The sequence below is a fragment of the Crassostrea angulata genome, chromosome 6 (genome assembly GCF_025612915.1).
Source record: "Crassostrea angulata isolate pt1a10 chromosome 6, ASM2561291v2, whole genome shotgun sequence".
In the NCBI taxonomy this organism is placed as follows: Eukaryota; Metazoa; Mollusca; class Bivalvia; order Ostreida; family Ostreidae; genus Magallana; species Magallana angulata.
The window spans coordinates 40649411-40675469 of NC_069116.1; the positions used below are offsets into that span (position 1 = coordinate 40649411).

Genomic DNA, 26059 nt, shown 5'->3' on the forward strand with positions numbered 1-26059 from the left:
TTACCCTTAACGTTAGCAACACACTTGCCAACGGGTAACACAACGGATTGCTATATGCGCATAAATTATGCGCGTACGGTTCGCCGTAGAATTCACGTCATTCCTAGAGAAGCCAATTAAATTTTCTTTGAAATTAGGACATTCAGTACAATAAAATGAATAGTGTCTGATTGGGAGGGCAACAGTTGAAATGTCTTTGATATTTTAGGACAAAGAGCAACGGAAATAATAGGGTTGGTGATCACAAATAAGAATAGGGACTTTTCTTCACAAATGTCTTGCTCCCTTCCAATTGCTTATGGTCTAAAATACTACAGCTTGACCCCTGACTTGATGAGAAGCGCTTCTGATCACGTTTTAAAAGAGGGTGCTTAACATGGAATTAATCACATATGAAAAAAAACATGAAGCAAACGGATCAGAAATTAAAGTGGATTATTCTATGAATGAGACAGACACATTACAAGCTCACACTATTCCAATAATAAAGCATGCGATACAGAAGGATTTGGTACAAAACCAGAAATAGTGATTGATAATTTTTTTCTCTAACGACCTTGCTCAAAGAATTAAGGTTGGTGTGACGTTATTTTCGTTAATTCTTGAAGCGCTCAAGACCGATCACGACACTGTAAAAAGATGGGATCATTTAAAGAGATGCATTTGTTCTGTGCCAGCACTTTGGGAACTCATTCATACATCAATGTTATTTACAAGTAATTTGGAAAGTCTTGGAAAAAATCTCAAAGTTGATTCTCTAACTGAACCATTAGGGTTGATAACTGTACCTACTTAAACTTCAAAGTTCTTCGACCTAAAAATTAATGTTCTTTTAAACAGCTTTTGACCAAGTTTATTCAGTCAAAACGATATCTAACACTTGGTTTCAGATCTGCCTACGCAAAGTATTTATTCCCCTTTGCTTTGTCTGAATGGCAATCGGAGGAATCATTTCCAAGCCCAATGCAAGTTGAGAGAATAGAAGAAACAATTCCATTCTTGTTTTCATATCCAGCGGAAAAATATACTGCAGCTGAAAGTTTACTTTTCAAAAGCATCGATTGCTCGCATAATCTTACCCATCTGAGAGTTTGCACAAGTACACTTTTCTGTTCTGAAGAGGTGGAAACCTGGATGAACGATCACAGATTTAGGAAGAATTGGTTAGAGATTAGTATGATATTTGTGATAAGCCGGGTATCTCTGTGATTTGACGTATTGACAAACTTCTCTCAATAAGAAATTTATGGTTAAAAATTGTAAATGTTTCTCTAGTATCCCACCACTTGATCTCTACCTAAATGGCACACCAGCAGTCACATTTAAAGGAATGTTAATTGACATTGCTACTTATATTCAAATTTAAGTGTCAAATATATTCCAACATATAAAAGAACACAGGCCAGGAATTTCGATAAATGCGTGGCAGACAAAATAGCCTGTTCAATTGTTATCGTTTTCAGGATACTGTAAGTGTATTATATTTAGCGTTCATCATAATTTTCGGATTTTTTTTTTAAATCAATCCTTTTTTCATATATGAATCACATGAAGTGATATATTTGATTTAGCAGTAGTTGCTTTTCGCAACAAATGCGCAATAGAATACACAGCAAACTGAAAAACTGTACATTTACAGCAATACATGCAAAACTTCTATAGAATGATATGGTCGGGTCCTGACGACAGACCACAACAACCGTTGCATATACACCCTAGACCAGAAATCAAGACATACATTTTTTTCATAACATAATTCATTATCGCAAAGTAGCTATATACGTTTGGTATGCCATGATAGCGAAATACAATATCTTGCACCTTAACCGTGAACAATGACCTGACACTTGATAAGAAACAGATTTTGGTCACACTTAGACTTGCAGTACTGGTTACGACTTATCATTTGCCAATTTATTTTTCACTTTTGTTGAAATTCAGTTAGTTTACTATGTTAAGTTGGCATTTGTTCGTGCTGTGCCTCCTTTTTCTTGAAACCCAGGGGCGGTCAACAGAAAATATTTTGGAGAAAACTCTAGAGGATGTTGAACGATTGCGAGCGCTTGTTCTTGAGCTAAAGGACCTTGTTTCTAACCAGGACCAGCGTATCTCTGACCTTTTGTTGTCCCAGACTATTGACCGTGCTAGAATAAAGACACTAGAAGACGGGTACAAGACTCTGATAAGTGAAAAAAATTGCAATCCTCGTGTACCAAGTGATGGCGGTATCCGGAAAAATCGAACCAGGGACGCTCCTCGTAAATTCCCTTCCACTGATGATGTTATTATGTATGAAGGTACATAGGACAAATTTTTCCAATTGTTCTCCCGATTTTGGCCAATCAACTATGTTATTAAATTGTATTGCTTTAGTCGCATTTTTATAAATCATTAACTAAAATTTTATTTTGAAAGTTATTAGTGCGGTATTCCCAACACGAAAATGAATAAATATATCCAGATGAACTGCAAAATGAAACAATATATGTTACTTAAATCTTCAGTTCATAGATTTTTAATAGGAAATGCTGTTTTTGTTTGCTTTGTTTATTCAGATAGAAAATATAAAGTTTTAGTATGTTTTTCTATAACTCGATGTGTATTTTACAGTTTCAGCCACTGAGAAAAGAGAGACAGAAACTGTCATTGCGTTTTATGCGTACATGTCTCGTGACTTCATACCCGGAATTAAACACACCATTCCATTCGACACGGCCATTACAAACAAAGGCAATGGATATCATTCCAGCACTGGAGTATTCATCGCCCCCGAGCCTGGTTATTACGTTTTTACTTGGACCATACGCATGACACAAGGTTCTCAACACTCTTTTGAACTGGTTGTTAATAATGTGGCAAAAGGTGCATCATTCATGCGCACGCATGATCCGGAAGATCAAACAATAACCGGAACTGCGGTCGTATACATAAACCAGAATGACGATGTTTACGTAAGGACACACGGCTCCTACGCTTACAACGCGGGGAACATCCGTAGTGACATTTACAGCAGAACGTCATTTGCCGGTTGGAGACTGTCGTCCTAGAATGTCAAAACAGCTATTTTGAATCTGTTTGAACTTTTTTTAAAAATAAAAATAGTCTAGCGAAATCTTTAAGGCTGTATATATTTTGAATCAATTTTTGCGTTTTTATAACATGTGTCCTGTCATAGGCAAAATTACCCCCCCCCCCCCCCATTCCGAATTCTCTACCGTTACGTCTATAACGTCACTTTTTAACAACTGACCTTTTATCTTGAAATTATAATCAATTTTAGATGAATCTTCTTACCCATTTCTGCAAATTAGGGGACTTTTTTATTCATAAATAATTAAATCGTGTATGTTTTCAAAATTTATTACATTAAATATAATGCACAAGGATACAAGAGATTTCAATAGGCAGAGTATATAATACATGTGGGACTATTAAATTAGATAATGTCAGAGCACAGGTATCAATATTCAAGATAGAGTTCTCACGACAACAGTATTACAGGAAATCAAAGCAAGACACATGTAAGTTCTAGATGGCGATTCTTCAAAGCGTTTTTCGTAATTTATTCCAAAGAGGAAAAATATTCCAAGAAAAATCAGGAGAGGGTTAGGACCGCTGTACAATGCTGTACACATTGTTCTTCTTCACGTCACTGTCAGCCAACAGCTGTTTAAAAAATAGGAAAGCAAGAAAGCATGTTTAGAAACAGTAACACTCAAATGACCTGATCGTATAGATTCAATGCATTTACACTGTAAGTAAATGGAGTATTTTATTCAACTTTGTGTTAAAACATGAAAGAAGTTACTCCTCACCTTACTATCCTTAAAAAAGTTCCAAGGCTATTTATTAAGTTGAGTAATTTTGGTATCATGCTCTCTGATGCAAATAATATACATTTAAAGCAAGAGATCCATGGGTTACATTGTCTTCCCTATATGTATGTTAGGAACAATAGACTTACTTGCATTACCATACCAAATACGAATACAATACCAAAATGCAGTGCATAGTAACCTCATTACATATCAGTTGATATTTATCTACAATAACATCATGCTGGCCAATTGATAAAAATATCTGTTATATTCATGCATAAATTCATTTTGAACCCGAAAGTGTCTTATTTTTCTTACCGCTATTGGTCACGTATGTGGCTGCACTGCCACATAGTGGCCAATTTTTAAAATTTAATGGAACACAAGTTAGATTGAATGCTTATCAATTTCTCAAATCGCTATCGTCACAATACTAAGAACATTTCTTCACTTGTTTCCAAGTAAACATTGGAACCAGATTTTGGTCACTTTCAAAAACTGGAGTTTCACTGTTCAAAGAGCTTCTATATACAGTCACTGGAGTACAGAATAAAGGGGGGGGGGGGCATGGAACACGAAGTAATCTGAGAAGCTCACTTTGTAAAAATCCTGAAAATATATATACTTGTTCTGTGCTTGCAGAATTCAGAGAAAGTAAATCTATCAAGAAATTTTTTTCAATATATGTACGGTCCATAAAACCATTCGTGACTGTGGTTTCATTATACACTGGGGAAAATGATAATTCAGATGACTTTTTGACATGAGTGTACATAGGATTTTTCCCCCTAATAAACCATGCAGCATTCCACTCAGGAATTGGATTCTGATATCATTTTTCTGACATTATCATCACTTGTATACAATTTTCATACAGAGAACATAAATCTAATGTGCCAATTTGGTTTCCTTCATACAAAAATTAGATGCAAAGAACTTGGTTTATATAATACACCACATTAGGATATATAAGACAAATATTTATATATATGATTTAATACAAAGCAGATTATAATGTCAGTCTATAAGGGTCAAATAGTAATTGCTAACTCGTTCATTTGGACTGTCGAAGTCATCAAAGTGGCTGTAGTCGGCCTCTTGGATCGCCTTGTTTAAATCCCTGTTCGAAGCAGCTTCTGAACTTTGGCAAGCGTGATCTTCATTGGGCAGAGTTGCTCCCCCTTCGTAGTACCCATCTCCTTCTTTAGTGTTAAGGTTTTGAGTCTGAGTTACGGGTTGCAGCTGTTAAACGAACCGACAAAACCAAAATCATTTACAGGTACAATTTATCATTAATAAAGACGAACATAAAATATAAGGTACTATTTAAACGTTTTTTCAATTTAATTCCAATTCACATTGAATTGACTCATAAATAGACAATATCAATACAATCACTGTCCGATCGAAGTTGTTTTAATATTTAATCATTGTATCTGTCGATCACGTTAGAACATCAATGCCCACCTTATACGCCGTAATATGATCATATTCGTCAACACTAGGACCTGCAAATGCCTCATTCCCATGGCCCATGAAAACTGGGTTTTCAAAATTTCCTCCGCTGGGATATTTTTGAGATACTCTCTTTCTCCTAACGAAGCACACAATGGACACGGCAGCTAGAATGACTATTAATATTCCCACGGCAACTGCTACGATTTTGATCACAAACGTATCTGTTTGTTCTGAGGTAACAAGTGGGTCATTGATATTACCTGTTGATAATTAAACAACGGCAAGAGCTTACGTGATCGAAAATGCAGCAAAATATTCGTCTACACACATTTTTAAAACATTTGGCAACTTGTATGAAAAAGTCTGTTTTGTACGGTAGCAGTAATACATTGCATTAAACATTTTAAATGATTCATTGTTTTTGTAAGCTGTAGATTATTGGGGCGCTAGCAATAAATTCTGGATATGTTCATATATTCAGCAATGTAAAATGGCATTTGTAACGTACAATGTGATTGGAGGAAAGAACCGATCGCGGAGAAACCTCTCTCTGGACATGGCATACACATGGTCTGTCCGGTGCGTTCCTGGTACGTGTTGGCAGGGCACTCTGAACAGTCACCATTTGCAAAGTACCATCCAGCAGGGCACGGGGCTGTGTAATAAAATATCAAATCAGCTCGCAATTCATACTATTCTAAAAGGCAACTCACAAATACCGAGTTATTAGTTATCCGACTTACCACAAATCTCTTTTCCCGAAACAAGAAACGTTTTGGAGCCAACCTCACATTTTCTGATATCTGGCTCAGACGTAGCTCGCGAGAAAGCACAGGAAATTCTCGGACATTTCGTTTTGAAATCGCCAGTTTGAAAGAATTCTTTGATCATGTCTCCAGAATTGTTCATCCTGGTAGTTAAACCCACCATGTCACCCCCATACCTGAAACAATTGTTTCTCTATCTTACGACAAGCTCATCAAGCTTATATTATTAAATATATTAAAGGGTTTTGAGGCTTTTTGAGGTCCAAAGGCAAACTTATGGTCCGATATAACTTATTTTGTTAAAGAAATCGGGACAAAATCAAAAGAATCATTGAATCATTGAAAAGCGATTGCTCAAATAAATAAAAATTCAATACATTATTCAATCTTGAGGGGGCTTCCAAATACTATATCATTACAATTGCAGTGTTTCATACATCCTGTTATAGAGTTCTGTTCTTCTTTGTAAAGAGATTATTACAGTCTAAATATGGCCATGAACATCGAACTTTCTTAACGACTGTAACAGACTAGTAACCTATCAACCTCTACATGAACAACATTTTTTCGTAATTTAAGTAATTACGTAGTTATAGTATATAGTATAGGTATAGTATAGGTATAGTATAGTATAGGTTACACTGTGTGTACTGTAAAACATATCGTACGGTAGAACTCCTTCCATCCACATCACTATACGACTATTTGAGACAACTGAGCTCCCAATTTGTTTGAATGGCCTATCACAAAGTTTAATGTCATCTCTTGGACAAAGGCGAGCATTGGAAATACACTGCTGTAGATCTAATTCATCAAATTTGGAATCTGGACAACTGAATTCGAAAATGTATTCCCGCTGAATGATTAACGGTGCGGGTTCTGAAAGTGAAAGAATACATATTTATTTTTAATGATACAAAATGTTGTCTGATAGATAAAACCCTGAACTTTCTCCAAAGCAACCTGCAACTCAATGTAAAAAATAGTAGTTTCAAGAAAAATATCTTACAAGCAATAACTAATTGGATGATCAGAATCATTTTATATTCAAAGTCCAAAACCGTCTTATACAGAGTTAGTTTACTAGTAATTAAATAAGTTGGAGCAATAGTTTCTAAACAAAGTAGACTTACTGACGCAGACGTTGGTAAAATTGGAAGGAAACGGAGGGACCCACTGTCCACTAGTCTGATCACAGGCGTGGGTTTGTGTAATGGACAAAGTGTTCAAATAGCCAGCATTACAGTTCTCCAAGAGACATGTCAGCTCAGTGGCGTCTTTACAGCTCAGAAGACCGTTGAATGGGATTGGTGGGCTCTTGCAAGCTATAAGAAAATAATTATTTCCTTTGTTTATCAGTGAAATATTTTTTTTTCTTTAAAGAAGGCACAATTTTCGACGAAAGAAAAAATACCAGGCCAAATTTTTCTTTAAACGTCTATTTTAAATAAACCACAAATCTGAACATATTGAGAATAGTCTATAGGTACTTTCTAAAAATATAAAAAAAAAAACAGGTATGGCCCCCGGTAGTTCCTAGCAAGAATTCTTTTCAATAGCAGTGCTTTTAGGTTGCGTGGTTATTTATTTTATAAGACACAAAAATGCAATAATTTTTTTACAAACCTTGAAGCATGGTTACGTTAATCGAGAAAGAACAAGCCTCGCTATTGCCCGAACCATCTACAGCTTCATAATGAATGTCATATAAACCAGGCGATAGCTCTATGCCATTTTGTGTATCTGCAGTAACTTTTACATCACCCGAATTATCTCTGGCAGTAATCGGGGACCACGTGACAGCCCTATTGCTCTCCGTTACATACATCTGTAAAACTCCATTCGGACAGGAATCAAAAGCTGGTTTTGTATTATCTGAAAAAAAAGTTGTTTCCATTGATGGGACAAATCTTTACAAGAATATCACTTGAAACATCTGCAAGCTGCTAAAAAATATTTTCTAATGAAAAGAGAAGTGTGTTTTCATTAACATTGTTTGGTGTTCTTTTTCTGAATTTACACTCTAAAGACACTTAAAGTTGTGAAGAGTCATTCTAATAATCTTTTTCTACTATGCGGACAAAATGTTCTTAATATAAGACCATAGTCATCTTACCAATGACATTAACGGAAATTTTACATGTTGCAGTCCCGTGTTTATCTGAGGCAGATACAGTGACCATCTGAAGGTACGGCCGATATTTTATCGAAGTATCAGTGAAATCTAACTTCAATTTCTGTCCAGAACAGCTTCTTCCGTAGGTTGTTGCAAAGATGACGTCATCTAAAGTTACATTGACCGTATCACTGTTGCTGGGTAGGCGAAGAGATTTTTCAGAGGTGGGGCAGTTTTCTATTGTAGCTGAAACAACAAAAAGAACTGCTCGTAACTCTATAGAAGGGCACCTGGTTTCAAAATCAAAAAGTTAATTCGTTTTAAGTTTTTTGAATTACGTTTCACTTATCTCAATTTGAAAACAACATTAAAAAACATTTTTAGAAGTAATAAACAGGACAACACTCACGGGGACTGGAACAAGCTGTTATTGCTGTTGGAGTAAAAAGTCAATAAATATAAATTCCTAGAATACTCAATATTTCTTCTACATTTTTTGTAACACTATGGTAACCGTTTTTTTAGTGTAAGAAACATGCACTTACCAGAACACAGAGGGCAACATGACCCAGATGATGGTTGTATTTTGTTCTCTGTTGGACATGAACCAAGGTCCGGACAGGCAAGTGGGTCACAGGTAAGACTACCATTCAAACAGGAACATTTCTCACAGCCAATATTCACAGCACCTCCAGAATTCTTGAAATTATGAATCAGATATACGCTTAGATATAACATTTGATGTAACAACCCCCAGCCCCCAAATTTAACAGTGTAACTATCAGTGTATGCATTTTAATTACAAGGTATTTAATCGATCATAGAATATTGAAAAGATTCAGTTACAGTTTTCATCAGCAAACAATTTCACAAAAATTATGACTTTTTTTTACATACGAATTAAGCCATAACTTTTATGTGCTTATGGTATCATTTCTACAATGATTCGATAAAAAAAACACACACAAAAATGGGACACTAACCTTGATAAAGACTCCATCCTTGATACAATTTAACCCTTGCTCTGGGGGTGAACACCTGGTACATTGACTTGTACCACAGCATTTAGACCTACCGTAACAGTCCACGTCCAGGAAACAGGCCGTGCTTGAACAGGATCCAATGGAGGGACAGCTACCCACCTTATCTAAACACAAAACAAAGACAGAGACATTTGTATACAGCAGAGACTATGAAATAAGGAACATTTCAGATATAAAGGTTTCTGCAAAGAACTGTGTCTTTAGAGGATATGACTGGGGTTTTTTTCTATATGCCAAAGACCTTTTTCTGAAAAAAGTGGAAAACCAAAAAAATAAAATGAATGGACTGGCTCTTATTTGTGAATATAGTCAAGTGTGTTTCAAAATAATATACTAGTGTCTAAAGTTTGTTATGACGTGTAGTTGATATTCAACTATTAATGAAAAACGTTTTTGTAACTATACAGGGTGTCCTGTTTTAATTGATAAAAGAATTTGTTAACTAGAAAGTTTCATTAATTATCATGGTCTTAACCTCATTTCAAAACGTTGCTGCTTTTCAAAACGAAATAAAAGAAAAGCTACCTATATGTGAATTAATCAAGGTTATTCTGTGTTTCAATTTATTATAACATTAATGTAAACGAGGATAAGAAACAGTTAACATGCATATAGGTTTTTGTTAATTACATTAATTTCTCATTGATTTTTGGTAATACAAAAAGAAAATATAAAAAAAGACCTAAAAAGCTACTGCATATAATATAAAAGAAATAAAATAGAATCAAAAGATAAACGTACTAAACGAAATACATTAATTTCAATTACATTTGTAACACATGATAGAAAAATATATGGATGTATCTTTTTCTTAAGGTTTTTGCAATTACGTTTCTTAAATAATGGGTCTTTCTTAACACTACTAGTATTTGGTCAAGCAAGAATGATTTTAAGAAATTTACAATTATTCAGTGTTGATGCCGAAAAAAAAGACAGTTACATTGTACTCTGTGAGCATAAACTTTCACAGGAATTTTACTCATTTGTCATTTCGAACCCTTATTTCAAACAGTTTTTATTGATATGATATGAATCTTGTACATAATTTTCATTTACAATGTATTAAATTACGTTTTTCATGTCAGAAAAGATAAACGTTTGAAAGTAGACGTTATATTCACTAGTATATAAGATTCCACCTTGCACATTAGGTGTCTGGTTTGATATATAAACCATCTGTCCAGGCCGGACAGCAGCTCTCGTGACGTCATAACTTCTCATGGTGGTGAGGTCATGTCGTCTTACCAACCCCGTGCTGTTCCCCCACCATCGAGACAGATACAGGAATTGTCTCGTGGCCATCAGAGTTCTCGCCCCTGACTCTGCTATAGTGTCCGTCAGGGATGAGGCTAGATAAAAAAAATACGAGTAAAGGGTGCTTCAAAACTTCATACAATCAAACAGCCAAAACATCATCTTCGCTAGCCAAGGGTGAGGATGCCAACACATATGACAAGAAAAAAAATCCTGACCAATAGTCTATACTGTAAATATTTTATTACTAAAACTGGTGGTGCCAGTGGTGGTCGGGAACCGCCGAATTATCACTGTAGAGTCCGTGGCGTACAGGAGATGTCTGGAGGGAACAGTGAGGGCAATGGCAGAAGTCTGGACCTTGTCATCTACCGAGGAGCGTGCCGTGAATACACGTCTGTCGAATCGCTCTACCCCAGAGCGACCTCTTTCTGTCCAGTAAATGTTACTGTCAAGATCAATCATTAATATATAAACGCCTAAAATTTTTATGTCGTTTTAAATAGCTTCATTTGAAATCGCATTGAATAGTGTGATTTTTATGAACAGTGTCATAATATTGTACGGATTAATGCCAGCGTGTGACAGAAGCTATATATAAAAATATAAAATATCAAAGACATTACTGGAAGGAACTATATGTTATACCTTTCATCAGCTGCGATATCTAGAGGTTCCGCTGTGGTATTGTACAGTACAGTGACTGTTCTACTGGTATCCTCTGTGTTACAGTGAACGATAGCACCGGTGGAGTTATCGATGCTGTTTGTAGTTGTCCAGAAGAGGTCGCCTCTAGACAAAGCTAGACTTGTTATTTTGCCATTTGCATCGGTCACAAATTTCTGCACATCCGAACCATCTACATTAGCGCGGAAAATTGAATTTCTGGTAAGAAATACATACTTTGTTATTGTATGTCTTATGCTTTCAAACACTTAAGCAGTTCAAACTACTTTAAGGAGGCCGATTTTGGTTTTTTTTGCATAAAAACTACTAAAGCAAAAATCTTTTTAAACCATATGTAATTTACACCAACTCTAGTATATTTGCGATGTTTCAAGAAAATTTATCATCTGGTTCTTTTAGGGGACATCTCAAAATACAGGTACATTTACTATATGAATAAATTGTTATTTTTCGTACTTCGAAGCAGATAAAAAATTTCCACAATAGCGATTTTCTTCAAATTGTAATATGCGATTATTAATATCATATTTAACCTCATATGTAAAAAAAAAATACTAAATTCTATCGTCTGGCTTTTAATTAGTTGGTATTATCTCAAAATATCAAAATGCAATTTTTTTTATATAATTGGAATATTACATTAAAAAATGAAGAAAAATAACTCTTAGAATAGCATTATTGTGTATGTAAAATTTTAAAGGCGTACACCTTTTACTCTTTCATTTATATCATTTCCTATAACGTGCTCCTACAAAGCTTCATTTTATCATTACGTTATAAAGGCACAATGACAACGCTCACCTACCGAACAACGAAATAAAATAAATGGTATCGAAACAATTTCCTAAAAGATATAATAACATTGCATTTCACTAAAATGCGCAAAAACATGCGCAATGAAAATTAAAACCGCCCCCTTAAATGTTCTATTGTAGTTGACGTATTCCTTGCAGTTCTACAACGAAAAAGAAAAAAATATTTGTAAATGACACGAAAACAATATAATTGTATTTTACCCCTGTAGAGCACTGAAGTAGATATACTGTTGGTTATCATCCACTACAAGACCATAGAAATGGCTGCAGTCGGCGCTAGGATACACAATGGTATAGACTTGGTTGTCGCCCGTATTGCCTTGTGGGACCATTTTGATCCCGTCAATGTCAGCAAATAATAAGTAGGAGTTCGGTTCTGCGTAAAATTTTGAGACAAAATAAAATAAAATTATCATATAATAATTTAATTATATATGTAACAAACATTTAGATTGGCTTAACACACAGAAAAAATTAATTTATTTTGTATAACCTGGTTAGCTTTGTAGCCACGCCCCCATGACAACCCCATATACATGCGCGTGTAACAGTTTTCATGCAAATTCAAATTTTATGCAAAAATAAATCATTTCTATCTTTGATAATTGATTTTTTTTATCTTTTGATGAAATATAAGAAATGTTTGGCCAGATTATCCGATATAACCTGGTTTGAGGCAGTGCACGCTTTTTTTAATCCGCTTCGTGTATTATATAGCCTGCACTGTCTCAAACCTGGTTATATCGGATAAAGTGCACGCTTTTTTATTAAAAAGCGTGCACTGTCTCAAACCAGGTTATATGGGATAATCTGGACAAAAATTAAAAGCAATCCTTTAATAAACTTTGTTGTTTTCATGAATCATTTTTTAAAAAACGATCGACCGAATGTAGGAGATAATATTTTTATTTATAATGTACATGTACAAGTAAGAGTTTCTAATCGAAATATCTATGAAGTTCATGTATTAATAACATACCTTGACAGGACACACGGTCAATTGTTAGTTCGTTGAATGTATTGGTTGGGCATAAGCAGGTGAAAAAATCTGATTGTGTTGACGTCACACAAATGTCGGAACAGGATCCAGAAGCCGAACACACTCCTTCATCTGAAGAATTGAATAATGATATTCCTTCTCAGCAATTGCTAACTACAGTAATGACAAGCGTATGCAGTTTGTAGTAAAATAACTGTTATCTCAATGAAGTTGATTGTGAAGACTGGTGTAACATTTTCTCTCACATCTCTGGTAATACCTCGCTTCATCGTGTCCGTTGTGTCCACCACGATCATTCGTGTAAAGTGTCCGAAGGATGAGCTGTAGGTCTGACCGAGACTGGGCTTGCTGTAGATATTGAGACCTCCGGTAAAAGAGCTGACTAGAAGGTTATCCCCAGAAACAGCAAGAGACAGGGGTTCCTGTTAAACAAAATTATCACTATTCCATCTTCCACATTCTTGTTCTAAATTTGCTGAATAATGCAGTTATCGAAAGGAGAAACAATTCCTCTACTTTGAAACCCTAGAATAGCACATGATTATTGCTTTCTATTTAAGGACCTAACCAACTTACCACAGAAGAAAGTTGACGTCTGCTAATTGCACTATTAGAGTTGGCCAGGTCTATTTCTATGATTTCTGCTGTCGGCTGCTTGTTGTTGATGATCAACAACTTATTGTCAGAGATGATCAGGTCATTAGGGTTCTCCGCTGTAGTTAGCACCACCCTATTGGAACCATCCAACGCCACCTTACCCACGTGACCTGCACTTCCCCAGTCCGTGTAGTACAGAACTCTTAAATAAATAAATATCAAATCCAGCGGTTAACAAAACAGTATCGATGAAATATAAACTTAAGTAGTACACATTCTTGTCTTATACAAATACAAAACATGATTCGCACGTCGTATTTTGTTGGATTCATTATCCATCATATTTTTGAATCAAATATAACGATATGTGTATACATGTATTGAGCAAGTTAGTAAATATTTTTGACGAAGAATAAGTCTACATGTCTTGTGATCAAGTATGATGTTCACATAGAAAGAGGTATAGAAAATAATATACATGTAATTATTTATGTTTACCGGCGGTCTGAATCCACCACTACAGCCCTGGGTTTCTCTAATGATGTAACGATGGTCCGTCTTTTTTTAGTATCCAAGTCCACCATCTCAATAGTATGCCATGATCTCAGCACCCCATCATACTCCTCGAAACCCATGTTAGAAAAGTAGAGCCGGTTTTGACGATAATCGATGGACAGACCTGATTTATAAAGATATACATTTATCAGATGCAGATATTGGTACATAGTTTTTTTTAAAATCTCATTTTGTCTTGGTGTTTTACAATGTGATCTTCTCAGGTACCTTGTACCCAATTTTTACCTTCCACTTGGCCTATTCCATGAGAACTGTTTAGTACTGTCTCTACGTCACTTCCGTCTAGGTTGCATTTGTAGATGGTTCGAAGACGAGCATCGGCAAAGTAAACTTTCTGTCGAAAAAGTGATTTATCATTGAAAATTGGGCTTCAAAATCGTTTGTACATGTAGTATAAATGTTTAGAACGATCAACAACAACGTGCATATACCTTTTCATTTTGGTGGTAAGTCACTGCCAACGGTTTAACCGCTCGCATTATTGTCGTTTGAATTTCAGAATCATCAACATTAGCCAATCCCACAATGCCCTTTGATATATCCGTAAAGAGAAGAAACTGGTTTGGGGCTGAAAAGATTTTTTTCCTTCAAAAATTGCAAGTTACGTATCTGTATTTGTAGGAATATAATAGATTATTAAAGATATAATTAAGAGTTAGATGCGATGCTTACGTTGACACATTTTGTTGACCGGTAGTTTCCCCGATGCATCAGGACACGTACAGGTGAAGCTGTCCCCCGAATGGGGAACACAGATGTCTGAGCAGCCCCCTTTATTGGTGGCACAAGGGTTCGTAGTGACCACTGAATAAATTAAATGTACATAGTCAGATTCTCAAGAATGTGCATACATAGGCCTATATACTATAAGAGTTCATTTCCAATTTAACACAAAAGACGTAAAAGGAGTACAGTTAAGAAATAAACAGCAATCTAAAAAGTTCACCGGGATATGAAGTTGGTTGGTCACGTGATCAAATCCTGTGAAGCCGAAGGGCTTCTCAGTAAATTTGATCACGCACATTGCTGTTTATTGCTTATATTTACGTTTGAAACAGACAAAACGTTCAGAACTGTTAAAATTACCGAGATTTTATGTTTACAATAATCCAAGCGACAAGCGAAAAGCGGGTGCTATGATCATTGTGACGTCTTGAAAAAGTTCATACAGAATTGAACGGTTTCGATACTCTATTAGTTCGTATAAGGAAACATATTTACAAATCTAAGTTTATGATTTTATTTTCATTGAAGAATCTTTATTAACACATAGACACGAACAAATATCTTATATACTAGGTTATAACAATTTCAACAGAGTGCTAAATGTTTCAGAAATGACGCGCGTTTTACATCGTAACGTTATATGTACCTGTTGGTTGGTCAGAAGCAGCTTCTTTTCGGAGCAAGAAGAACATCTTGGTGTCTGAAGAGGCTATCTGTACGCCAGTCAGCACAAGATCAAGACTGGACCTGTATAAGGACTGGTTGTGCAGTGTGGACAAATACAACTGGCCACTCTGACCAACAGCAAGACCAAACGCTGGATTAGAGCCAAGTTCTGTGGAGAGGTTTCCAGTATTCCTCTGGCAGTCAGTGCCCCCAACAGAGCAAGAATACAAGGCTGGTACCCAACCGTCTATCCAAAGTACTTTTCTAATGTGATTCACAAAACAGAAAATTATCAGGACTGTATACAAATTTTATTCTATTATTGAATAGATTTTATAATAATACTAACTAGTACATGAAATGGAAAAACCTTTGGTACAATAAGCTCAACCTCTACCTAAGATTTTGATAAAGATGAATGCACACCTCATACAAAGACTTACTTAGTGGCGTAGTCAATAGCGATCTGATTTGGCCAGAAGGTGGCGCTGTCGTCAGTGACGTTGAGTTCCCGGCAGTTCCTTCCATCCAACCCACAAACCTGTACAGCATGTTTGCCTTGGTCGCCAACGTATAGTTCTCTATTTAATTAACGTAATAATTCATTTGACAGGATATGGTGTCATATTTTTTCTTGTATTTTCAAGCGCATAAACCTCGAAAGGGAGCCTAATTAACTTTTTTTTTTCAATTGTCTTTTTTAATGAAAGATGTTTACATATTATGAAACATGAATACAGTCTTTAAGTAAAAATTTTCACTGATGCTGCGGGATAGCTTTTAAGGCCAAGAAATGTTGGTTGAGTTGAAACAAAATAGACGAGGTTTCACCGCTAAAAAAACGAAACAAACCTTCTTTTCGGGTCGACAGCAATACCACGGGGGGTGATCAAGTTTTCTGTCACTATGGTAACGCGTCCCGTGCCGTCAAGGTTTGACATCATAACGGCCCTGTAGACGGTATCTGTCCAGTACAGGTGTCCGTACACCCAGTCTACCGCCAGCCCCACAGGTTCCATGCCTATAAACCAATCAGATGTCAAATTGCTATGGGAATTTGGCATCATATACTAAGTACATATATATTTATATATATATCAAACTATGCATCAAATTCAAATTTCTTAAGCGTTTAAATTATAGAATAAACAATCTGAAGATGGATTGAACGATACATGCATGCGTCGGTTTGGAAAAATTTCCCATATTATGTATTAGAATAGTTTACAATAAGTAGATACTGTATGCTTGAATAATACATGTAACCACTTGACCGTAGAACTAAATGCAAAGTACAAGTTGTTACAAAAGACAAATCACACTGTCACTCTGACATGACTTAGAGAATATCTATTTCAAGTATTTGTGACAAGGGTCTGGTATTTCGACTTTCTTCTGATATAAACCCTGTTCCGTTTTCTGATGATGAACACTTCAAAAGTCGATAGACACAAGTGTTTTCTCCCCCATCCCTCAACAGCAACTACTCACAGAATTAATTCTGCCTACATTTTACAGTGCTGCCAGAGAGAGAGTAAAAATGTCAATGGGTGAGATGTTTTTTAAAAGTATGACACAGCACGCATTTCATATTCAAGATAATTTTTTCCTGAGCAAAAGTCATATACGAATGTATTTATCAAAATTGTATCTGTATCAAAAAGACATTTATACATAAACTCGACTGTAAGTATTTGCGAACAAAACGTTGAAAAACGCACGCATAGTACTAACTTTGCCAAAATAAATGAATAGAAGAAACAAAACAGGCTGGCGTTAAAACAATTTTCAACCTGCTTCGAGCATGCTAAAGTTTTGCAATCTATTGTGCATGAATTTATTGCAAGACAGCGTATAGTTGAATAAGTTGTCTGTAAGTTTGATGGTTTCAACAGATGAGTAGTGCATAAATTCATGTTTGACGATAAATCAAAGTTGAACACCGCTCGTAAATAGGCACTGTCCGCTATATATCTCTTTTTCACCGCTATCCTTACAACCCCTATATAAACCGCAGACCTTTTGATATTTTAAGGGGAATGTGAGGCCATCTTGTACATTTGAGGTTAAGAATGTAAATGCAGCTTCATTAATTTTCTCCATATTCGTATCGGAGCAATTTTGCAACATTTTTGGTACATTACGGGTATATGGGAATAAGTGTGGTGAAGGCTTGTCCCGAGATTATTTTAACTAAACAGAGTGTAGTGAAATTAATAGCTTTATTGTAGGCTTAAAGCTTGGTTATGTATATAACAACAATACGGTGCATCGATGTAACTATTTTGTAAATGTCCGATATCATATACAATGTCAACCCGTGCACGCACGGGTCAACATTTAGTGCTTTTAATGTTGGCAAAGCGTCAGAGAGCGACCAAATTTTGTAAGCGGCTATAAACAAAAAAATGCCTGTCTAGTAGAAAAAAGTTCAACAGTTGCTGCCTTGAATTTTGCAACAAGCGTAATACATGTATATACAATCCCCATTTCTTCAACTCGCTGCAAAGTAGTTCATGGAAATTCATGCACATTGTATGTGTCCAAAATGCATAGTATTGTTTTTAAAACACGTAATATTAATAAGAAAACTAAAAAAGATAGACAATTCTCTCGAAATTAAAAAAAAACACCAAAATGCCAACACTTTTGACAAAACGTGGCTCTTTGTGTAAGTATTTGGTATAGCGGAGGCTTTTACTTTGACGCTGTTTGGTTTTTTGTTTACTTTTGAAGTTGTGCTATTTATAGTAAGATTGGCGATTTGCCTGCGTACAACCAGGACAGCCCGGCTAATATATTTGGCGCCGTAAAACAGATAAAATCAAAGTACTGAGAGTACTGAAAGACGGGGTCTTGAAAGTTTGAATTTGTAATTGTCCACGTTTTTCTCGAATATGTTCCAAAAATTATGAGTTTGAATTAGTTGTTTCAATCTAGTATGTTAGGATTCGGCTTTTTGCAATTGCATGATACTTTGTCTAAATTTTACTAAATCCCGGCCGGGACTATTCTTCATAGTTGTAAAAAATTGACACAACGATATTTTAGGTAAAATAAGACCCTAAGGAAAATTTTTAAAAACTACAACTAACCGGGAAAACAAAACAACTATACTTAGGTAGATAATTTAAATCATTATATTTATTTAATTTTCTGATGCAAGGGAAAATCCACAAGTCGGACGGTATCTGTTATACAAGGTGTATGAAAACTCTGAAAACTCCCAAACTGCTGAAATACCAAACAATGTTAACATTTGTATACCGATAACAAACACAGGCACCTGACGTTAGAAATATTTCTTTTTACATGAAGATTATTCCAAGTACTATAACAATAAAAAAGTTCGTCACGGTAGCCATTTTGATTTTTTTGACCGACTTATCTGTCACGATTTTCTTGCAGCGATTCATATAAAATTAATAGGTAAAAATAAATTCGTTCGCCACTTACTACTTTTTGTGTAAACTCGTGCATCATCTACACGAATTACGATATACAACCGTTCCTTTCATTAAAAATCATACTTCGAATACAGTCAACTGCTTTTCAAGCTGATAAAACTAGGAAATGGAGACCAAAAGTGAATGAATCACATCAAATTTTGGGGTAGACCTTTCCTGATTGGCTGTTGTATATGTCGTTAAATATGAAGCAACAGAATGATAAAGGCATTAACTGATAAATGTACAGTGATAAGTCAGTTAGAAAAAAAAAATTAAGGAAAATGTCCTGGTCAGTTTTTTGGTGCTAATGAAGGAGAGTTGGTTTCATGTCTAGGAAAAATATTCACATGGCGGTAATATGTTTTACTGACAATTGATAAAGCAATAATTATTGTATGATGATTGTAAATTGTTAATTTTAGCTACATATTCAGAATTATTTGATTTTAAAATTTCTAATATATGCAAAGTTAACGCTTTCAACGGCAAAATTAACAAATGTTGTAGGACATTGTCATTTCAGGAATCGTTGTCCTTTCAATACACCTTCGTCTATTAAGCGCACATTTTTATGCATCTCCTGAAAAAAAAAGAACTTAATTTCGAAAGCGATTTAATTTCAGTTTTTTTCGAAGAGCTACAATAAATGATCTGTAAATCAAATTTTAAAACTACGATAAAAACTTGTTGTTTTTATCTTCTTAAAATTGAGATAAGTACTACCGGTATTTATTTACATGACTGTACTATTAAATTACAATTTTAGTAATAAAACATAACAACCATGCAATATCTCTGAATTCATAGACATAGGTCTAATATTGGTACGAGATATTTACCGATGGGAGAAAGATCAGCTGAGTTTCTGATGATAGACATTAAGATATTGATGAAGAATTCTTTTATATAATGAATATGACCGGTTTTGTCCGTTATAAAGTATAAAAAAAAAAGTGTAAACTTAGGTCTCATAACATTAAAAAAAATTACATGATTATATACCGGTATTCCAACTGAGCCGGACAACACGAACAGTAAGCTAGTCCATCCATAACTAAGGCAAATTTAACAATTTTGATGGATGCATGCTACATCAAATATGTATTTTAAAGTTATCATGAGGCTGACACAAACTAGACTCAGGAGTATGTATGTGGTCAATTAAATGAACTTTTTGCACTTAAAACTATTTTATAGAGTTGTCCGCCCTTTATGAAAATTTTTGAAAATAATTTTTTGAAAATGTGTAGGTAAAATATGAAATATTTTAGCATATTCGAAGAAAGAGAAAGCTATTGCAACTTTTAACCAAGAGAAATGTGAGAACATTACTTGTACTAAACCAATATAATTATAAATGCATTTTTTCCATAAACTTCAATGTTGTCTTCAACATATAGTAAATTTGTCAATATTCAATTATTTTTTAAATTTCAAAGGTGAATATTTATTATTTAATAACCCCCCTTAAAATCACACTAAGATTTTAATGATCAAACTTGCAATTTATGAAATATGATAGTTATGGATGGACTACCTTAACATTTAACTTGGTTCTTCAATCAATAAGATCGTATATATTATCTGACCTATTGATCAACGAAAATGTATAATCTATATAGATTTTGCTTACAATGCATTGTTCAAAATTCATTTGAGTCAATGAACGAGAAGGCAAATTCAGACTTGTTTTTATTTTCTATGTACAAAATTCCTTGTTGAACAGCAGTCATACCGCAGGTAGACTTGAAGCCAATGAAAAACCTATTTAATATGTAAGACATCTATGTACGTATAACCCATCCCGATTTTAACCTCGGCTCGTGCGTGAAGTTCGGTATTTTTCAGGTGATAGATTGTTAAAATAAAATTCACAACTTTTCAAAAATGACACATTACGTTTGGGAACTTTACTTTCGATTCAACCTTCATCCTTCTAGCTCGTCCACCAACTGAATCGTCCACGGCGTTGTGCATTCAGTTACGTAACTCATTCCTCAAATCACTAGAACTGAGCAAGAATATTTTGATCAAAAAAACAATTTGTTTATTTTCTTTATAAAATTTGGTTTATACATACTAGAGAACTTAAAACGATTTAATGCGTGGTTTTATAACATATATGCATGAAAAGTTTCTACACTATTTTCTTACGCGTAGACTCAATTCATGTGTTCTACGCGTGCCTTCCGGTTTGAGATTTCGGCTGACGGTAAACTAATAGACGGGGTCACGTTAATATTAAGACATGAGTTGTGATCTACTTTAAAAGATCAACGCTTTCACGACCTCAAGTGGTCTTGCAACGTCTTGAGCTTTGAAGTGTTGTCTTTAAGAGTGTCATCATTTTTTAATGGCCCCATTACTTAACAGCAGGCATACCTTAGAGTGTGTCTCTCTTAAGAATGAAAGGAGACAATTCATAACACAAGGCTAACGGATCTGCCATGATAGAAAAGTGTGGGTCTATTTTTGATGGTAAAACCAACATTACTAGCTCTAAAACTAGAAGGAACAAATTAAAGTATAAAATTACGAAAAAATTGTTTGTGACAATCATTTTGGGACATTTTTGAGAGAAAACTTCATATGTGAGCAGAATCTAAAAACATTTGTAGAACAATTGGAGTTTTTGAAAATCACTATATATTTATCCTATATTCTCTCTCGGATTACAATATTGTTTTATGTTCAAAACACAGATAAAGCCAAAATAGTTGCAACACCATTATAACACTTCTTCACTTTTAATTGTTATATTTTTGTACTGAATCAATGCGTCAATCAAAATAGGAAAAGAATAAATTGATAATTTTTTTTTACTTAATGACATACTGTTAACTTTGGATAATGAACACAAACAAATATTTCTTGGTATTGTATTGTATAATTAGAAATTATCTATTATTTACATTGTACTAATAATTGGTAAAGACTCCACAAATTGTTATCTAGACACTAAACTTGTTCGAAACTGCGCTACATGTGTGTACTTTAGTTTCGAATGGGTATGCACTAGCATTTTGGTATTGAATTAGTGTTTAATAGACAATGATTTGATTCATTTGTGTACTGGAATTTTGAATCGGCACGTACGTACGAATAGTTTGATATGAATTGAGTAGGGACTTGGATATTAAATGTGTATATGGATGCATTGTTGAGAAATAGGTTCTTGGTATGGCATCAGAACTTACCAGGGTATTGAATTGGTAGTTTTCTGACGTCCCCTCCCTGTAGGTTGGCGGTGTAGATACCACCCCCTGTAGGTGACACGTCCGTGTAATACAGTCTCTCCCCACGCCAGTCTGCAGCCAAACCTAGCAGGCGCCCATTCTCCTTCAACAACAGAAAATTTATTAATATTAAACTAAGATATCGCTTACAAAAAAATCAACTTTTATAATGAGATAAAGAATTTATTTCAAATGTATACTATATACAAAAATTACAAGTCATACATCGTCAATAAAAGAATGTCAGACCGATGTCAACATGCTTTCACTTCTCATTTAATAGTGTCGAGCTGTGCCTTACAATATTTATATATAAAAACTACAGTTAAAAAAAATCAGATTACTATTATCAATAACGATTTATTCATTATTTAATATTGCAGAAACTACATATTTCAATATTTCAGGCAATCGACTTATCAGTTAGAGACAGAACAACAGGTAACTAACACAAATGTATATGAAATGAAAATTCATTCAATTTTTGGTATTTGTACCGATTTTACTCAAAATAAATTGTCACTGTAATACGTTACCTTGGTAACAATAGTTGATGTTTGTGAAGTTGATGTATCAATGTGCAAGACAGACGTTGGAGTGGTTACATACAACTCTATAATTTAAAGAAAAAAAACAGGGTTGACATGACATTTAGAGCTCGAATGATAATATAATTTCGATCAAAACTGACAATTATATTTTTACATTCATGCCAATCATTGTAGATAAAGTACATAAGTACCCAATTAACGACTGTATATGCTAAGGAATCTATATATTAGTTAAAAAGCATACTTATTTAAAAAAAAAAAGAGTTAATGCATATAGTTTCACAATTTAACTTAATTTTCCAAAAATCCGCCAACCATTTAAGCTATCAAAACTTCGATCTTTTATAAGAGAAGACAGTTAACCGTCGTTCTTGGACAGTCTACCGACACATCCAATTCCTTTACATTTATGCTTTAACTGAAACACATTTTAGCGTATATTCCTCAAATGGTGCACGAAGGAATAAACACTGACATCAATTTCACGTTTGCAAAACATTTTACAAAATGCCTACTGTCATCTCCTGATAAAAGATTCAATTTCTGTAAAAATTACTTGAGTATTTATTTGTTAATTCCCGAGTACTGTTTGCTAGATACATATCTGGGCCTGTTTTTATAAAAACAGAGGGGTCTCGGGAACCTGACCAGGCCTTGGCCTGGATAAAAACTAAACTCGTCAGAAAACTACATGTACCAACCTTCACAAAGCACTTTGTACCACAGAGAACCAAACACAAAAAATGCCAGCTCCATCTTGGCCCCCGTTGAATTATTTCCTTTCACGTCTCTGCCTCCCTTTGTGTATTGTCACTTCAGCCACTGTCACAGAAACTTTGACACTGTTTCCCGAAGCTATTGTTACTATAACTCTCAACAACCGCAGCCTCTAAACATCTGAAGGGCACAGTTAGTCAATGGTCGTGATTTGCGCGCTACTTGATCTTTGAATTAATTTTTATATTTCACTTTTTTTTGTTCCGGAGTCATATTTAGAGACTATTAATATTAAGTGGTTTTTATTTTCAGTTTTGCTCGAAGAGGACTTACATGTACATGAGCACGTACATGTGTACATAAGAACATCGAAAATATTTTAATTCCGATAAGAAAATATAAAGCTCTAAAACCTTAGAATGTCGAATGGATATAAATACAACTAAAAGTTAAATATGGTGTTCCGATGGGGCCACTTCGACCTTCGCACTTTCGCCTTTAGGTCGAAGATGCGAGAGTGCGAAGTTGCGAAGGCGAAAGTGCGAGAGTGCGACGGCGATGGAGCGAAAGTGCGAAGATGCGACGGCGAAGCGCGAAGATGCGAAGGCGAAAGTGCGAAGGTGCGAAGGCGAAGGAGCGATACAACTATCGCTCCCTCGCCTTCGCAACTTCGCACTCTCACCTTCGCACTTTCGCACTCTCGCCTCCGCCTTTTTTGATAGTATTCAGAAAGTCTCGGTCGATTACATAGAATTTGATGCAGGCACCGTACTCGCCAAGGTTTTCCGATTAATCCATGATATCATTGGTACGCATGCGCTAAGCCATTGTGCTTACTATGAATGTTTATAAATATTTTAATGTGTATATGTGACATTTATGTTTACCAGTGCTGGCTATGCCTAATCGTTATATACTCCATATAAAATGTAATGTCCGCCATAATGTATACATATGCACTTTTAGACTCCTGTCAATTACCAGCTGTCTGTTTACCGTAGATCAAACACAGTAACATTCTAATTTCATTATGCGACACTCCTAGCTGATGTATGGATCTAGAGGTGGCGAGGGGGTCCGCCTCCCCCCCCCCCCCCCCCCGGAAATTCAATACTAATAACTTCACACATGCAGTAAAGGGGGAGAGAGGGTCCGGATCTCACCCCCCGGAAAATTTAATTTTATTAATTATATATAATAAAATCTCCAAAATATGTCTCGGAACCCTCCCCCACCCCCGACAAATATAATTATTTATCGACCCCACCCCCTAGAAAAAGCTATGGATCTGCGAAGGCTGTTGAAAATAAATTCTAAAAAGTTCATCGTCTGCCTCAGATGTCCTTTTATACAGCTAAAATTGTCTTTAAACGATAGAGAGCTCCACAATTATAAAAAGGCGAAGGCGAAAGTGCGAAGATGCGAAGGCGAGAGTGCGATAGTAGTATCGCGTCTTCGCCTTCGCAACTTCGCACTTTCGCCTTCGCATCTTCGCGCTTCGCCGTCGCATCTTCGCACTTTCGCTCCTTCACCGTCGCACCTTCGCACTTTTGCCGTCGCAACTTCGCACTCTCGCACCTCGACCTAAAGGCGAAAGTGCGAAGGTCGAAGTGGGCCCATCGGAACACCATAGTTAAAAATAAAAGATATAAATATTGTATAGCATAGCTAAAATTTACTGACTTTCGAGTTTCTATTTGATCCTGATTTTAGACTTTATGCGAAAAAGTTTCAGAATAGAACATGGTATACAATATGTGCAAGCAGATTGTTGTAGGAATCTGATTTCTCCTGGAACCAATATTATGTATCTATTAGCTGCATTGTGATAGTTGCAGGATTTTCACGTTTTCAAAAACTTATGGCAAAGTACATTTCTTTTGTTAGTGTGTACATGTATATCCACCGTTACTAAAGAATCTGGGGGAATAAGCCGTTGCAAATGCCCACGACCTTCTCATACCTCTAGTAAGAAGTAATAAACGTACGAGTTAACTGGGCATTTAAACGGTGGACAGTATTGTCCAAATGAAAATGTCCAAAAAGGCGTAACTGTGCTTAAATTTTATAGTATTTACATATACTTTAAACTGGCAAATTTGAAATGACAATCACGTACTCATTTAAAAAGTTTAAATACAAAAATGTTGATTACTTTCTAAAAATATTTTATTTACCAATTTACCTTAGTCATCATATACAACCCCTAACGCAGGGGGGTGACAAAGAGTATGGTGGAGTCGATTCCACCATTTGTAGTAGTCGATTTTTTCAGCTTCGGACACCAGAGGAATTTAGGTAACACCTTTTGTAGGTATTTAAAACAAGTTTTTCCAAAAATAAAAATGAGTCGAAATCAAATTGAAAGTGTGTGGGGGGGGGGGGGGGGGGGCTAGACTTGTACAAAATATTGACAAACAAAAAAAAGGTATTTGGTATGTATAAATTTGCAAAAAAAAGTTAGCGCCCCCCCCCCCCACCGGTTCCGACGCCTATGATATATACCACACGGAAGACAGCGGTAGTCAAACCACTAACGTATAACAAGGGGACTTGTTATTCGTCACTGGTCATACTTTGTGT

At 35.3% G+C, this 26059-nt stretch overlaps 2 protein-coding genes across 2 annotated transcripts; one reads left to right on the top strand and one right to left on the bottom strand.

Moving 5' to 3' along the window:
* The first annotated feature begins 1843 nt into the window (after window positions 1-1843).
* LOC128189798 (uncharacterized) lies at window positions 1844-3070 on the top strand. The gene is made up of 2 exons (XM_052861557.1): window positions 1844-2297; window positions 2611-3070. The coding sequence occupies exons 1-2, from the start codon at window positions 1952-1954 to the stop codon at window positions 3045-3047; spliced, it is 783 nt and encodes a 260-aa protein (XP_052717517.1). The 5' UTR covers window positions 1844-1951; the 3' UTR covers window positions 3048-3070.
* A 274-nt stretch (window positions 3071-3344) lies between these two features.
* LOC128186659 (low-density lipoprotein receptor-related protein 4-like) lies at window positions 3345-23667 on the bottom strand. Its single transcript, XM_052856496.1, has 29 exons — window positions 23461-23667; window positions 22745-22821; window positions 22170-22311; window positions 16376-16544; window positions 15967-16104; window positions 15504-15787; window positions 14804-14935; window positions 14563-14699; window positions 14357-14465; window positions 14054-14234; window positions 13535-13757; window positions 13218-13380; window positions 12938-13069; window positions 12160-12334; window positions 11105-11341; window positions 10705-10904; window positions 10342-10551; window positions 9143-9306; window positions 8705-8858; window positions 8569-8592; window positions 8160-8405; window positions 7670-7918; window positions 7177-7368; window positions 6712-6922; window positions 6020-6219; window positions 5785-5931; window positions 5286-5536; window positions 4869-5060; window positions 3345-3666 (listed from the first exon to the last, which is right to left on the bottom strand). Exons 1-29 carry the CDS (start codon window positions 23513-23515, stop codon window positions 3607-3609), a joined length of 4854 nt encoding a protein of 1617 aa, XP_052712456.1. The 5' UTR covers window positions 23516-23667; the 3' UTR covers window positions 3345-3606.
* Between the last annotated feature and the right edge of the window lie 2392 nt (window positions 23668-26059).

Excerpts from the sequence above, each read along its gene's own strand:
- LOC128189798 (XM_052861557.1), top strand. The coding sequence starts at position 1,952 with ATGTTAAGTTGGCATTTGTTCGTGCTGTGCCTCCTTTTTCTTGAAACC. Across the intron at positions 2,298-2,610 it reads TGATGTTATTATGTATGAAG|TTTCAGCCACTGAGAAAAGA; the intron begins GTACATAGGACA and ends TGTATTTTACAG.
- LOC128186659 (XM_052856496.1), bottom strand. The coding sequence starts at position 23,515 with ATGGAGCTGGCATTTTTTGTGTTTGGTTCTCTGTGGTACAAAGTGCTT. Across the intron at positions 8,859-9,142 it reads AGGATGGAGTCTTTATCAAG|AATTCTGGAGGTGCTGTGAA; the intron begins GTTAGTGTCCCA and ends CATAATTTCAAG. Across the intron at positions 8,593-8,704 it reads ATGTTGCCCTCTGTGTTCTG|CAATAACAGCTTGTTCCAGT; the intron begins GTAAGTGCATGT and ends TTACTCCAACAG.